The sequence below is a fragment of the Mandrillus leucophaeus genome, unplaced genomic scaffold (assembly GCF_000951045.1).
Source record: "Mandrillus leucophaeus isolate KB7577 unplaced genomic scaffold, Mleu.le_1.0 Scaffold352, whole genome shotgun sequence".
NCBI lineage: Eukaryota > Metazoa > Chordata > Mammalia > Primates > Cercopithecidae > Mandrillus > Mandrillus leucophaeus.
In genome coordinates this window covers 860472-874382 of record NW_012103721.1, presented here as the reverse complement: position 1 = coordinate 874382, position 13911 = coordinate 860472, and the positions used below count along the sequence as shown (strand labels likewise).

The 13911-nt window shown below is 41.3% G+C and overlaps 2 protein-coding genes across 2 annotated transcripts in view; one reads left to right on the top strand and one right to left on the bottom strand.

The window, feature by feature from the left end:
* The first annotated feature begins 2992 nt into the window (after positions 1-2992).
* LOC105546260 (uncharacterized protein ADARB2-AS1-like) lies at positions 2993-3967 on the top strand. The gene is given in 2 exon segments (XM_011989390.1): positions 2993-3487; positions 3489-3967. Coding segments are annotated over 2 exon segments (267 nt in total). The 5' UTR covers positions 2993-3253; the 3' UTR covers positions 3522-3967.
* Positions 3968-6085: 2118 nt separating this feature from the next.
* Positions 6086-13911, bottom strand: part of EPB41L4A (erythrocyte membrane protein band 4.1 like 4A) — a 187655-nt gene continuing 179829 nt past the window's right edge. Inside the window, exons 19-23 of the mRNA XM_011989408.1 lie at positions 13416-13463; positions 12770-12838; positions 11429-11539; positions 11177-11258; positions 6086-7539 (exon numbers count right to left, since the gene is read on the bottom strand). Coding sequence (XP_011844798.1) covers positions 7411-7539; positions 11177-11258; positions 11429-11539; positions 12770-12838; positions 13416-13463 — 439 coding nt within the window. The 3' untranslated portion in view covers positions 6086-7410. The remainder of the gene's footprint in view (positions 7540-11176; positions 11259-11428; positions 11540-12769; positions 12839-13415; positions 13464-13911) is intronic.

Genomic DNA, 13911 nt, shown 5'->3' with positions numbered 1-13911 from the left:
GATTCACTGAACTTTACAATCTAATTCTAAAAATTATGTGCAAGAGAAAAGGGACAATAATAGCTAAGACTTCCCTGAAAAAGATAATGGTGTCTGGGTGGTGATATGGATGTGGGAGGGCAGGGTATTTGCCATTGCAAATATCAAGACATTACAAAAATATAATAATTGAGATGGTGTAATATTGACACAGGAGAGACAAATAGACGAGTAGGACAGAATAGACAGTGTAAAGGTACATCCATACAAAAAGAAAGATAAACAAAAACAAACAAACAAAAAAACCCTGATCTGTGATGATAGTGGCATGGTAGATCTATGTAGAAAGGATGAGCTATTGATAAACCATCTTAGAACAACTGGTTATCCCTAGCACTCACTATAAGCAAAAGTCAGCTTTATATGGATTAATTATTTTAAAATGCAAAACTCTCACTTCTACTCCTAATGAAAAAATCAGGATAGGACAAGAAAGGGTGGAGTAACAAATAAAGCTCACTTACTGTCTGCCCCTTATAGGGTATATTAGGTTGCTCTTGCTACCATAACAAATTAACACAAATGCCTTTCCTCTGCCTAATTTTGGAAAGTTTGGGGAGCAGATACAAAGGGAAGAAGAGAAAAGAGGAAAGTGGGAGCAATAACGTAAAGCCATTAAAAGAAAAACAGCATGTTTTCCCCTTTCATAAGAACTCAATCCAAGAAGGTTCCATATTTGGGGTAGGGATAAAAGAGAGGAAAAGTCTAGCTCATATGAGTCATTTATTGGATGTCATTATGTACCACACACAATGCTATGTGATTCCACAAACCTTTCTTAATTATTTAAACTAACCTAAATAGTACATGTGTGTAGTTATTACCTTTAAATGAGGAAACTCAGGTTCACAATGGTGGTCACATACCTAAGGGAGCAAATGTCAGAGGGAGATATAAACCTAGGTATGCTGGCTGCCCCAGTCCAAGAAAATTTCCTCTCTCACTGCATTCGTCCATTCTCATGCTACCAATCAAGACATACCCGAGACTGGATAATTTATAAAAGAAAAAGGTTTAATTGACTTACAGTTCAGCATGGCTGGGGAGGCCTCAGGAAACTTAACAATCATAGCGGAAGGGGAAGCAAACACATCCTTTTGCACATGGCAGCAGGAAGAAGAGCGGAGCAAAGATCTGGTGAGATGACCCGAGAACACATTCACCATCACGAAAACAACATGAAGGCAACCAACCCCATGATTCAATTACCTCCCACCAGCTCCCTCCCAAAACACGTGGGGAGTATGGGAACTACAACTCAAAATGAGATTTGGGTGAGGACACAGCCAAAACTTGTCACTGACTTTGCCTAGCAAGAAGGCAAGACTAAGGTGTTTTATAATCCCCACACTGTGCCTTTCGCTGTTTTTAAAGGACAGTCTTGGTGGTATTGCCTTCCTTCCGCAACCTGCCTTCTGCCCCAGATGTTACAGTGACTTCCTAATGAAGTCTGGAGTTACTTACTTTCTTGTAATATTTATACATTTACTACTTCTGTACAGTCATTGTTTCCAGATTGATTTTGTTATCATTCACGCTAGTCTTTGTGTGATGACCACTGGGCTGTGAGCCTGAATTTTCTTTTTTCTTTTTTTTAAACCACTTTATTGAGGTATGACTGAGATACAAAACGTTGTATTTAATGTATATAACTTGATGTATTTGGAGATAAGCTCTTTTTCTTCTCTTTCTTTCTTTCTTTTATAGAATTAGGCTTCCAAGAAACAACGAAAGATGCTAAGACTGGTCTCTGGATGAATCTCTGCTGCAACTTAGAGAAACATGGACACCTAGTTGTCATCATACAACTTGTCTTGCTGCCACTCCTGTCCCTTCAAGGAGTTATGGTTATCAGGAAAAAAGCCAATTAACGAACTCTGCTTTATTTTTGTGGTGATAATTAATCAACTCTAAGATTTCAGCATAAAATCCCATTACCTTACCCTATGTGACAAGACCCTAAGTGCCTTGCTCTTGCCTGGCTCTCCAGCTGCATCTTGTCACTCTGTACTCCTTACTCTACTCCAGCCACACTGTCCAAAGCCTCCTGTCCCCAGATCTTGCATAACCGCCTTCACACATCTGCTGAAAGTTCACCTCCAGTCTTCCTATGCCTAGCCCCATGAGCTACTGAACACTTGAAATGTGTCTAGTCTGAACCAAAATGTGCTGGAAGTATAAAATATACACTGGATTTTTATTACTTAGTAGATATAAAAGAATATCTTAATAATTCCATTAATTCTATATTGATTGCCTGTTGAAATAGTTAACATAGGTTGGATTATTATTAAAATTAATTTGACCTGTTTCTTTTTTTTTTTTTTTTTTTTTTTCTGAGACGGAGTTTCACCCTTTAGTCCAGGCTGGAGTAAAGTGGCGCAATCTCAGCTCACCACAACCTCTGCCCCTACCCTGCCCGGGTTCAAGCGATTTCTCCAGCCTCAGCCTCCCAAGTAGCTGGGATTATAGGCACCCGCCATCAAGCCCGGGTAATTTTTGTATTTTTAGTAGAGACGTGGTTTTGCAATGTTGGCCAGACTGGTCTTGAACGCCTGACTTCAGATGATCACCTGCCTCAGCCTGCCGAAGTGCTGGGATTACAGACATGAGCCACTGCACCCTGCCTTCTTTTTACATTTTATGTGGCAATTGGAAAATTTAAAATTACATTCATGGCTCACACTGTTTCCATTGGACAGCGCTGCTCTATGGCATGACCCTCTTTTGCTGCCTTCCTGGCACTTACATTGTGGAATTTCAGCATCCGGGCTCACCTGGTCAGTGGCCTTCTCACCCAAGCAGAATGTACCACAGGAACCTTGCCTGGCTCACCCACATCTGATTCCCAGGCACTCAGGCCAGGGCCTGGAGCATAGTAAGTGCTGACTGAATATCTTTCGAATGAATGACCCTGCTCTTCCTCAGCCGGGGACATGAATTCTGTCGGGTCCCAAAACACGTGGTCTAAAGTCCTTTGGGCTCCTGTTGCTGCCAGCACTGACAATATGCTCTTGACCCTGGGCGGGGTGGGCGGGGGCGGGGGGGTCTGGATACTTCCTCTATGGAAAGAACTGGTCACAAAACCGCAGAGGTGACTCAGGCTGAGAACCCAGGCTCCTCTTTCCCTTGGTGACACGCCCCGCCCCTCGGTCCCTCACTGGCACTTCTCCCTCCGGCCACACGGCGGCGTCTCGCGAGAGTGCAGGGGCCGATGGTACAGCTCGCTCCCCCCTCGCGCCCTCGGACAGTGGGTCCTTCCACTTCTAGAAAAGGATTGTGGGACGGCAGGTCGGTCTTTCTTCCTTTTGGTGCGAGCTTGGTGTGGTTTTTGCGCTGGGTCTTCCGGGATGGCGCTTGGCTGTGGCCGCGTGGTCTCTCACGCCGGGGCGCCGGGCAGGGGAACGCGGCCACCCTGAGTCTGGTGAGTCGACTGCGGCGGCCGGACCGTGTCCGAGGTGTCCGGGGCCGTGAACGCGTGAAGGGTAAACGGCCTGGCCTCGCGCCTGCGTTCCCAAGCTTGGAAACGGGGAGCTGGTGGATTTGTGTTTAGATCATCGACTATGCCCGGGAGTTCTCCAGATAAGCCTGGTTTTATTTTCGTTAGTGAAAAGGCCTTACCTGACTTTATGCCTGCCCTGCCCCCGGGTAAAATAACTTAAAAGCAGAGGGCCTGGTGACGGCTGTTTCCATATGCGGTACTCGGCGGCAGTGATCACCTACCCTGCAGGTGAGTTTTCACGTTGGTGCGAGACGAGTCGCCATTTAAAACGCATCTCATTTCACTTTTCATTACTAAGTCGGATTTTAAATAGAAAATTTCTCTGAAATGTAGTGTTCGTTTTTAGGCTGTAATCAGATTACTGTCAGCCAGTCAGCAACCTTATGTCCTAGAGCCGACCTCGCGCAGGGTCAGCCTTTGTGTTGCCCATTCACTTTGGAAACTAGTGAATGTGGTGTCAAAAAAGGCGTAAATTAAACGCTTTGCAGCCTTTTCCTGCCCTTGAATTTGGTATCTTTGGTGTAGGAGCTGCATAAGTAACAGTTGCTGCTTTTACATTTACACGCGTGATCTTGACCTCGCCAGCCACAAGTGTATGGTTTGTCTTAAGCAGTTTTAATTTTTGTTCAGGTGGAAGATGGATGCCTGAAGTGTAGACTGCTGCTAGCTGAATACCATCTGGGAGCACAAAGGTGACCAGAAGGTAGGGTGAAATGTCATAAAGCACTTTGTAATGGGAATTTTTATCACCTTTTAGATTGGGGCTCCTTCTCTAGTGAGTAATAATGTTAGTGGTACATTCGTAGTGTTGCTCCGTCTGTAGCTATTTAGGTGAGTTAACAAATGGGACAGCCTCCACAGTTTATTTTTGGGAAAGTTTTGCTGATACATCCTGAGAAGCCCAGGGAAATAAATACGCATAGTACTGGCATTCTGGATCCCTTAAGAATTGTTTTTATGTGTAGTCATTGAGTTTTTAAAAAACTTGTCAAATCGCAGGCATATTAATTACCAAGTTCTTGATTAAAATGTTACACAAAAATATCTGCTGCCGAATTGAGTACTTTATTTTTTCTCTTAGGATGCCCTTGGTGAAGAGTTTGAAAATTTGGTCTTCACAAGAGTTGCTTGGCTCATTTGAAATTGCCGGGAGTCTGAGGATTTCTGACATAACTGCCTGTTGGAGTCTGTAAATACACACTTAAGACAGTGAGGATGTGAATAAATATATTAATGCACTTTGACATTTGTGTTTTAAGTGATTAACTGCCAGAAATAGCTGTTTCTAAAAAGTTATAAGGGAGGAGGGCTTCTTTTTTGATCAGTTTTCACTGTTGTCACCATAATTAATAGCCTTACAATAGCTTGTGTTTGGCCCAAAGAGAAATGTACTTTCTTCCAGTGACTCAAAAATCGTGGCGAGAACTAGACTGATTCTAGTGACAGGTGTGCTTTACTGCACCCAATGCATACATTTTTTCCTTCCAACTAGATTGTACACTTAATATTGGCATATCTTCTGCCTTCACTTTGCAAGAAACAACAAATAATGTATTCAGGTATTCAAAAAATTTATTGAAAGCACTGTACTAGGAGCTAAGAACACGATGACGAGCACAACACAGTTCTTCCCTTTGGAAACAAAGTTGAGTGGAGGGAATGTCATCACATGTAAAACTTCACTATGAGTTCCATGATAGGATTTTCTTGGGGAAACCTGAGAAAGAGTTGAGACCAAAGGTATGTGTCATACTTTTCACAAGGCAAAATTGGGGAAATGACATGCAGAGGCTTGGGCTAGAAAAAAGATACCATAAGTCCACTTACTTTTGTGACAGTTTTGGCTGCTTTCCCTCTTCAGTGCCTTGTTTCAGAATTGAGTTGTTTACTGAGGCATGTAAGATGGCTATTATGGGAGGTGGGAGTGTTACAAAATGAGGCTGAAGAGGTAGGTAAAGAAGCCAGACACACCACTTCAGGCTCCCTCTGGCTTTATTAAAGCAAGATAAGTCCATGGTGGAAAATCAGATTTGCAAAAAAAGGTAGTTGGACTAGGTTGCTTATTGTTGTCTAGGCGAGAGACCATCTTGCACTAGTAAAATTAGTGAAATAAAATTGTTTATAGTTCGATGACAGAGCCAACTAGACTTGGTAATAGTGGAGGTGTCCATAACTGCTAGGTGTCGAGCTTGCACACTGATGAGCATAATGACTATAAATCCAGTTGGGGAGCAGCATTTAAACAGCTGATTTCTTAAATTACCTTTAAGAAATCCAAATGGTCTTTTTGCAGTAGCACATTACTCGGTAGTCTAAACTACAGAAATAAACCTTAAGGCCATGGGTATAAATGGTATCTACCCGGGGTAGAGGAAGAGGGCCTAGGGTTTGAAGTTAGAGAAACTCCACTAATGGCAAGGTAAAGCATGATAAGCTAGAAAGGGTGGTCAGTATGTGGTAGGAGCAAAATAGGATTACATTAAAGAAGCAAAAGCATATCCTAAAAATTCTCCCTGGGATTAAGTGACACAGTGATTGATATTAATCACTTAAGATATGGATTAGTTGAATTGAGGGCAATGACTAAAGATAACTCCTTGCATGAAGATTGGCTGAGAATGAGAGGAAAATCATAGTTGCTAGAGGGTGGGGGGTTGTAGTTATGAAAGATAGTTTTCTGTAGTCTTAGTTTTAAATTTAAAATGAAGTAGCAAGGATCTAGCTGAGAGAATGATTGAATACATTAATATAGGAGGAGGAGATACAAAGATCCTGAAAAGGCTGGGAGAGAGCCTCCAAAGCACAGGCGGAGAGACAAAAAGGTTAGGGCTGCTGGCAGCTGTGGAGAGAACTGTATGTGGTAAGAGGGAGATGTAAGACATCCTGTGTAAGTATTTTCCCCGTAGACTGCAAAGTCATCTATGGAGAGGAAAGGTCCAAAATAGTCACTGGGGAGAGCAGGTGAGTTAGATGGCCAAGCAGGGTGGATAGATCATTTGAGGTTTGGGGTGAGGGATCAACTGAAATCCACATAGACTTCTGAAAACACAAGACAAGAACACTTTAGAAATTAACACTTAAAAACAAAGCTTTTTACATCATTTGTAAATAACTGGTGGAACTTAACACCACAAAATACAGTATTATAAAGAACTATATGAATAAAAATATCTGCAGTCTGGAAGTGATGCCTCAGTCCTTTTGCATCTGGGCGCTACTTGAGAACCAACCCAGAGCTGGGAAGACGTCCTCCCACTTGTACTATTGCACAGCAGGCTAGTTGCAGTTCAGATTTCCAGAACGTTCATCAGATGCATCTGGTCTTGGTTGTGGTGGACACAGACACAACATAGTCAGAAATGAATGATTGCCAGCCTGTTCCAGAAACGAAAATGTGGTTTCAAGTGAATTTTTACAAAATACTTATTCTTCCAGTTCAAACAAAAAGGTGCTTCAGCACGACTGTGCTGTAGTTAAACCATGCCTATAATCCCAGCACTTTGGGAGGCTGAGGCAGGCCAATCACTTGAGGTCAGGAGTTTGAGACCAGCCCCCAACATGGTGAAACCCTGTCTCTATTAAAAATACAGAAAGAGCCACGTATTGTGGCACACGCCTGTGAGGCAGGAGAATCGCTTAAACCCAGGAAGTGGAGGTTGTGGTGAGCTGACGTGGTGCTGCTGCACTCCAGCCTGGGCGACAGTGGTAACATCTCAAAAAAAAAAAAAAAAAAAAAGCAAAATATAACATTGTCTTACGCTGAAATACTCGCAGGTCTGAGATTTGAATCAAGGTATCTATTTCACAGTTTGGAAAGTACCAGTGGTGCACACAACCTTCCCACCCCTATCCTTGACCCTTCATCAGGATCAAGTCTCTGTCTTGAGGCGGGAAGCTTGGATAGTTTTTATTGTTTTTGCTGTGTGTTTTCCAGCCAGGTTGTTTGGAGATGTCTGAGGTTTTTCTTCCATCAGGCTATCTTTAGACCCATTTCTTCTCTAAAATAAAATATATTTGAAAAATACAGAAAGACTCAGAAGAAAACAACCAAATGAAGTATTTTAATTACATCAGAAACCAAGCTGCTCTTAAATTGAAGATACTGAGTTAATTCAAAAGTTTCATAATACCAAAAGCTATTCAATAAATGTTCCCTCTAAATAGTTGTGCAAAATAAACAAAGTTTGTATTTAATCTTTGTTTAATATACAAAGTTAGTCTGACATTTACATTCATAACGATTTTATTCATGAATATTAGGCATAATTCACCCAAATCTGTCATTACTTTTGTTAATAATTCCCAAACCAGGCTCTCAACCTTCTCACTTTTGCAAACAGAATAGTGATGGAGAGAGTTGGAGGCAATTTATAATCCCCTGATTTTATTTTCAGCAGTCAATGAATGGAGCAATGTCTTGTGAGCCCCTATCACTTGTCTCGTATGGAGAAACAGGGCAGCTGATTACCAGAGCCTGGGCACCACATCCACTACTTTGTAAAACTTAGGTTTTACACATCTCCCATCATCACAGGTGGAGGCTCTGAGAATGACACTAACTCACATCTGCTCCTTCTTACGCAAACCCCTCCTGCTGTTACTTCCAAGAGATGGCCTAACATTGTTAGTGTATCAGGCTGGCAAGCATATTTCCTTCCGCAAATGTATATGCCCACAAATAATGGGCTACACTGTCCCAGTCTATTTTGAGATTTGTTTGAGCTAAAAAAAAATAATCCCTCTTTTAAAATGCAGTTACCTTTAATCTGTTCCTATGACTGGCTTAATTTGTTTTACTGGCATTCAAAAAGCACTGATGGAATAATTATTCTGCCTATCATGGGAAGTATGAACCAGTCTATTTGGGATGGAAGATTTCTGGATAGCCAGAGGTCGGAAGAGGACACCAGTGAATGTGAGAGGAAAATATAGCAGAAGAATTACCAGAAAAGATTGCTAGGAGAGGACCTGAAATAAGTACTATGTTGTTTGCCTAGGATTGAATCTGTCCACTCTGCATACCTTAAGAAATTAAGTTGCTATTCTTCCCCATTCTTAGCAGCCTTTGCGTGAAAAGGCAAGGTGAGGTGTAGGGCAGGTCACTGCCAGAACTCTGGTGGCATTGTGGTGGAAATTAGAACTTAAAAGTTGCATTAGGAAATGCACCTTTCTAGATTCCATTGGTCACTCCAGCCCCTTCTCCGCATGGCAGCCGATGAGTGGCTTCCTTTAAGCACTTGGAATAAAACAATAAGATCCAAATGTTTCCCACAGCCTTTAAGGCCTTGTGTTATCTGCCTTTCCCTTCATGCTCAGTGCATGTTGGTCTTTCAGCTCCTCAAATACCCAGGCCCTCTCCAGAGTCAGCATTTTCCCTATATTCCTCACTCTGATTACATCAGCCTTGCAGCCACTCACATGGCTGGCTCCTCACCTGCCAGGTCTCAGCTTTAAATGCCACTTTCTGAGATGGCCTTCTCTGAACACCGTAAACATGCAAAGTGAGGTCACTTTGTTGCTCCTCTAGCTCAGGCATTTCTTTGTAATGCATACTCCTATTTGTTTTAACTGTTTACTTTTATGCCTCCACGTCTAGGCTAGGGCCATCAAACTTTTTTATAAAGAGCCAGACTGTAAACTACATCCTGTTTGTGTCACATGTTACTGTTACTTTGTTTTGCTTTTAAACAACCCTTTAAAGGTGTGAAAACCATTACTGGCTTCTGGGCTGTACAAAGGCAGCAGACTAGATTTGGCCCTTAGGCCATGGTTTGCTGATTGCTCAGACCAGTGCTTGACATTCCTTAGATGGGCTCACTGGATATTTACTGAATTCAAAATCAAAAGTGTTCTGGAGACAGGCTTAGAATCAGTGCCACTGATCAGAAGATGCATGTGAGTTCTTGTGTCCCGCAAAGTGAAAGCTATTCTTCCAACTTAGAATGTGTGTAAGTTTTTTTAATTCCTGAGTGGAAATAAAAATTACTACTTGTATTGAAACCAACTAAAATTTAAGACAAAAAAAAAAACAAAACAAAAAAACAAATGATAACTGCTTATTAATCATCACAATAACCATAGGAGGTAGGTTATCTACACTGTATAAAAATTGAGGCTTAGAAGTTTAGCAGTATTAAAGTTACACAAGTAGTATGCAGAGATGAAACACAAATTATTCAGGTCAGTCAGAATGCAAAGCCTAAACTTAATCATGAATATCATTTTGAAAAAGTACTGTCGACTTTAAACCAAATGTCTATTTGGACAACCTATTAGCTCTCCCAGGCTGATCTCATCAAATATTACGCAGATTATAGTAGAAGCTGTGTTTACCACGCAGACCTCCATTCTAGACTGAGGCATTCATTCTCCAGCTGCTGGGAGTGTTGCCTGCCATGTAGCTCAAAACTGAGCCCCTCCCCAGGAACTGCCCTCAGTTGAAGAGAACCCCCCTCCCAGAACATCCCTTACCCAGTGATTTCTATGGGGTGAGTGTGAATGTGTAAAGGTTCAACCCCCCTGTCTCACGGTAGGATGAATTTGAAGAGCCATCTCAACTCTAGAGCTCCCTGTGGGATCAGCTCTTGCCTCTGCCCAAACCCGTCTTTCACTTTCTCCCCAACAAGTGTGGATCCCGTGGGCACTTTCTAACAAGCTTCCTGCATGCAGATCTCCATTTCAGAATCTATCTAGGGAACCTAACCTAAATTAGCACAGGCCTTGCTCCAGTCATTGATAAAAACAAAAAGGGCCACACATGATAGATACTGCTGGTGTCAGGCTTCTTACGTGATCCAAAAACTGTACATGTGCTTACATGCATTTTTTGGGATGAGAGTCAGTAGATACAACTGGCTTTTCTAAAGGATCCATGATCAAACGACACTGAAAACCACAACACGACGAACAATGGGCTGACCCTGATCCATCAGACACATCAACTTTGTTTTTAGAGTTTTACAGTGGTTGTTTAACCAGATATAAATCCATCCAACTGTCTTATTCAGCCCACATTTTTTCCCATCTTATTAAAAAATACATTATGAGAGGTGGTATGAAACCCTTCCTGAACTATGTTTGCCACAGTGCTCCCCTGATTATCAAATTCAGCTAAGTGTTAAAGTGATTTTGTTAAGGCAGCTAGGTGTTCTGTCTCTGAATTTCTTTTTAACTACATTTTAAAAACATTTCCAGAATGAAAGTAATTGTGATGGAAAAGACAGAAATAAAACAGGACTTAAGTAATTCTTCTGTCTGCTATTAGTTAACAATGTGAGTCTGTCACTTTCTCTTTGTTTCTCTGGCTCAAAATACCTGTTGTTATTGTTGCTTTTTAATTAGTGAAACAATTGTTTCTTTATTCTGGCTCCAAACAATCTTACAATCTTTATTATGGTCAGCTTTGCCCCACTACCTCTACCTGTTATTCCTAACTCTTCCCAGATTGTACCAAGGTTCTTGATCATGCACTTTTCCTTCCATGATTTTTACACGTTCTTTTAAAATACAGAATCTCAGAATGACATTAAGGTTTCACTGCCTGCCCTACCTCCCCAAAGGAACTTTCCAAAGCACAAAATGCTTCTCAAAATTGTCATCAATACAACACCTTCTTCAAACCTTACTATTACTAACCTGATGAACTGTAGCGTCCCCAGAACCCTGAGCATCCGAAGAACGAGTCACTGGAAGCGGTGGTACAAGATCTGTTTTTGAACTGCAGAGAATGAGTTTTAGAGTTAGTGACTGGAACAGTACCTAGAATCAGAAATTAAGTTGGAAGAGTACTGCAGTGTACATATAAAACATTTCCATGAGCAAGTAAAGTTCTTTTCGACTGCACTGTTCTGGAGCCATGATGGTGATGGCTCTGGCCTGCCCACTTACTTCACTTCCGAGAGAACTGATCGCTCCCCATCTGAACACTGGGACCGGCGATACTGCCGGTAACTTCGTGGCGAATGAGAATGCCTGATGCGGACTGGGTCACCTTGTGTCCTGAACAAGCAACCAAAAAAAATGGGAACAAACACCCAAAGTCAGAAGAGGAAAAGTAGGAGTTCTTCCTTAATATTGAAACCGCAAAAGAATAGCAACTTTCAGAGTTTTAAAAAGAACTTGACTCCTCTAGGCTTTGAAAGCCTGAGTGACTTAAATTTCACAAGAAAAATGCTCCCTTGACCATATGTGAAAATGAAGCTCTTTACAGTTATTTGTGTATATATTGTGTATATATATTTGTGTATATATATGTGTGTGTGTATGTATATTTTTTAACCACCAAATTTTAAATGAAATTATTCCTCACAGTGGAATTCTTTTTAGTAGCGTGGAAGAAAACAAAATCTATAATGCAGACAAAATGGCATTCCTAATGGAAAAAGTTGGTCCACTGTCCTAGCTACTAACATTAAGAATTCAATCTTCACTTGAAAACTGCTAAGAAAGTAGACCTTAAGTGTTCTCTCCATTAAAAAAAAAAGTATGTGAGGTGATAGATATATTAGCTTGATTTCAGCATTTCACAATGTATACATATATCCAAACATCACATTGTACACTGTAAACATACACAAATTGTATTTGTTGATTATACCTTAATAATTAAAAACAAATGAATATTCAAATCTTTGACCTGAAGAGGGGGACAGAGGGTGGCTGGGGTGTACCAACCTGCTGTTTAACTGTGGTGGGAAAGCAGCATAGCTGCAGGAGGGGAACAAAGCAGGCACTCACTTTCTCTTAACCAAGTTCTGGCAAGGCAGAAAACACAGCCAACAGGTATGGCTCCTCTTACACTGGTGACTAGGGACTCCTGCTGTGCTTTCATGAAGCCTGTTCAATGTGCTGCTTCTATGCCAGAGATTGGACTGGGCTCATATGAGAGTTTTATGGTCAACATAATTCTCTTGGTGTAAAATAATGGATAAAAAACTTTATCAATGAGAATCTCAGAAAAGAATTTATTTTGAAACTGACATTAATCAGGAAAAGCCCCCCTTGTACCTACCATGTACAAAGAGGTGACTAACAAGACATGATAGTGATTATAGTGTAGAATAAGTAGCTTTAATACACACTTTTCTTCCTCTTTTGCTACTGTCACCTAATTTTGATTAAAATGTAAAGACAAATTAAAGCACTGCCTGGAACACAACTGAAGAATTAGAATGGATTACTCACAAGCACTAATAAAGCTTTTGTGAGAAGATTTTCAAAGGCACTCACTCTATTTTAGTGTACGGAATCTCTTTCAATTGTTCTTCTGACAATCCGGATGGATCCACAAGTTCCTTTCTGTAAAGGAATAAGCAAGAAAATGATAGTTGTAGTGCTGGTATAAATGCTAGTATCTTTCACAATTGGCAGCTGAGTTTTCCCTTTCTAATCTTGTCCCAAAACAGTGTTAGTAAAACCAATACAAATTTATAAAAACTAAAAATGTGTTCAAGGAAAAATAGGAGGGGTAAAACCTTTTCTGTAGCTCTTTTGTGTTCTTTCAATTTTTCTACGTTCAGACTCCAGCCATTCCCCATTTCCCTATAAAAGATCTGCTTCTCTCCCCTGTGGTGGGTGTCTTTTTTCTTCTGGATTTGTTTTCCTTGGTATTTATTTGTAAACTATTGGCCTGTCTGGGGTCCATTTAGAGGCGAGACTAAATGACCCAAGGTGAGGAGGTGTCAGGGCTGCCTGTAGATAGGCTCTGATATGGTAAGGCACCATGACCATGTGCTCCCCGTGCCTGCTACACACGGTGGCAATGGCTTTGGCAGGCATCACGCTGAGGCTGCCTCTCAGTACCAGCAGTCTTTCTTCCAACTGCATTAAAACTACATGGGTTTTAAAACAATGAGAAAGAAAAACTATTACTCACTGAATGTGCTTCCATAACTCTTCTTTTGCTTGGATATCGGGGCTTCTCCTATAGATAGAGAAGATAACATTCATCTCTATGAACACGCTTCATCTCACAACCTAATAACTAACTTTAATAGTTTTCAGACTGTGAAGTTCTTATTTGCCAGCTGAGAACAGACAAGGAAAGACTGGACAGGGACAGCCATTGTGATGGGTAGTATAAAGACACCAGCAGCTAAATTGCTGCTACTGCTGCTGAAGGAAAATCATAAAACCTAGTGATAACCAGAGCTTCATTTAATGAAAGACCTCAGAACTGCAGGGCCATATGCCTCCCCCTCCAGTGGTAACTGTACAATGAAGGATGATTCAGGGCGTCTGTTTCTGATCTTTCCAGATATTTGTAAGTAATGGTAAAAGAAGAACTCATCCTGATTCTAGAAAGTCCCAACATGATCTGTGATTACCTACAAGAAGCAACCACCACAAGGAGAAAGCAACTGGTGGGATTG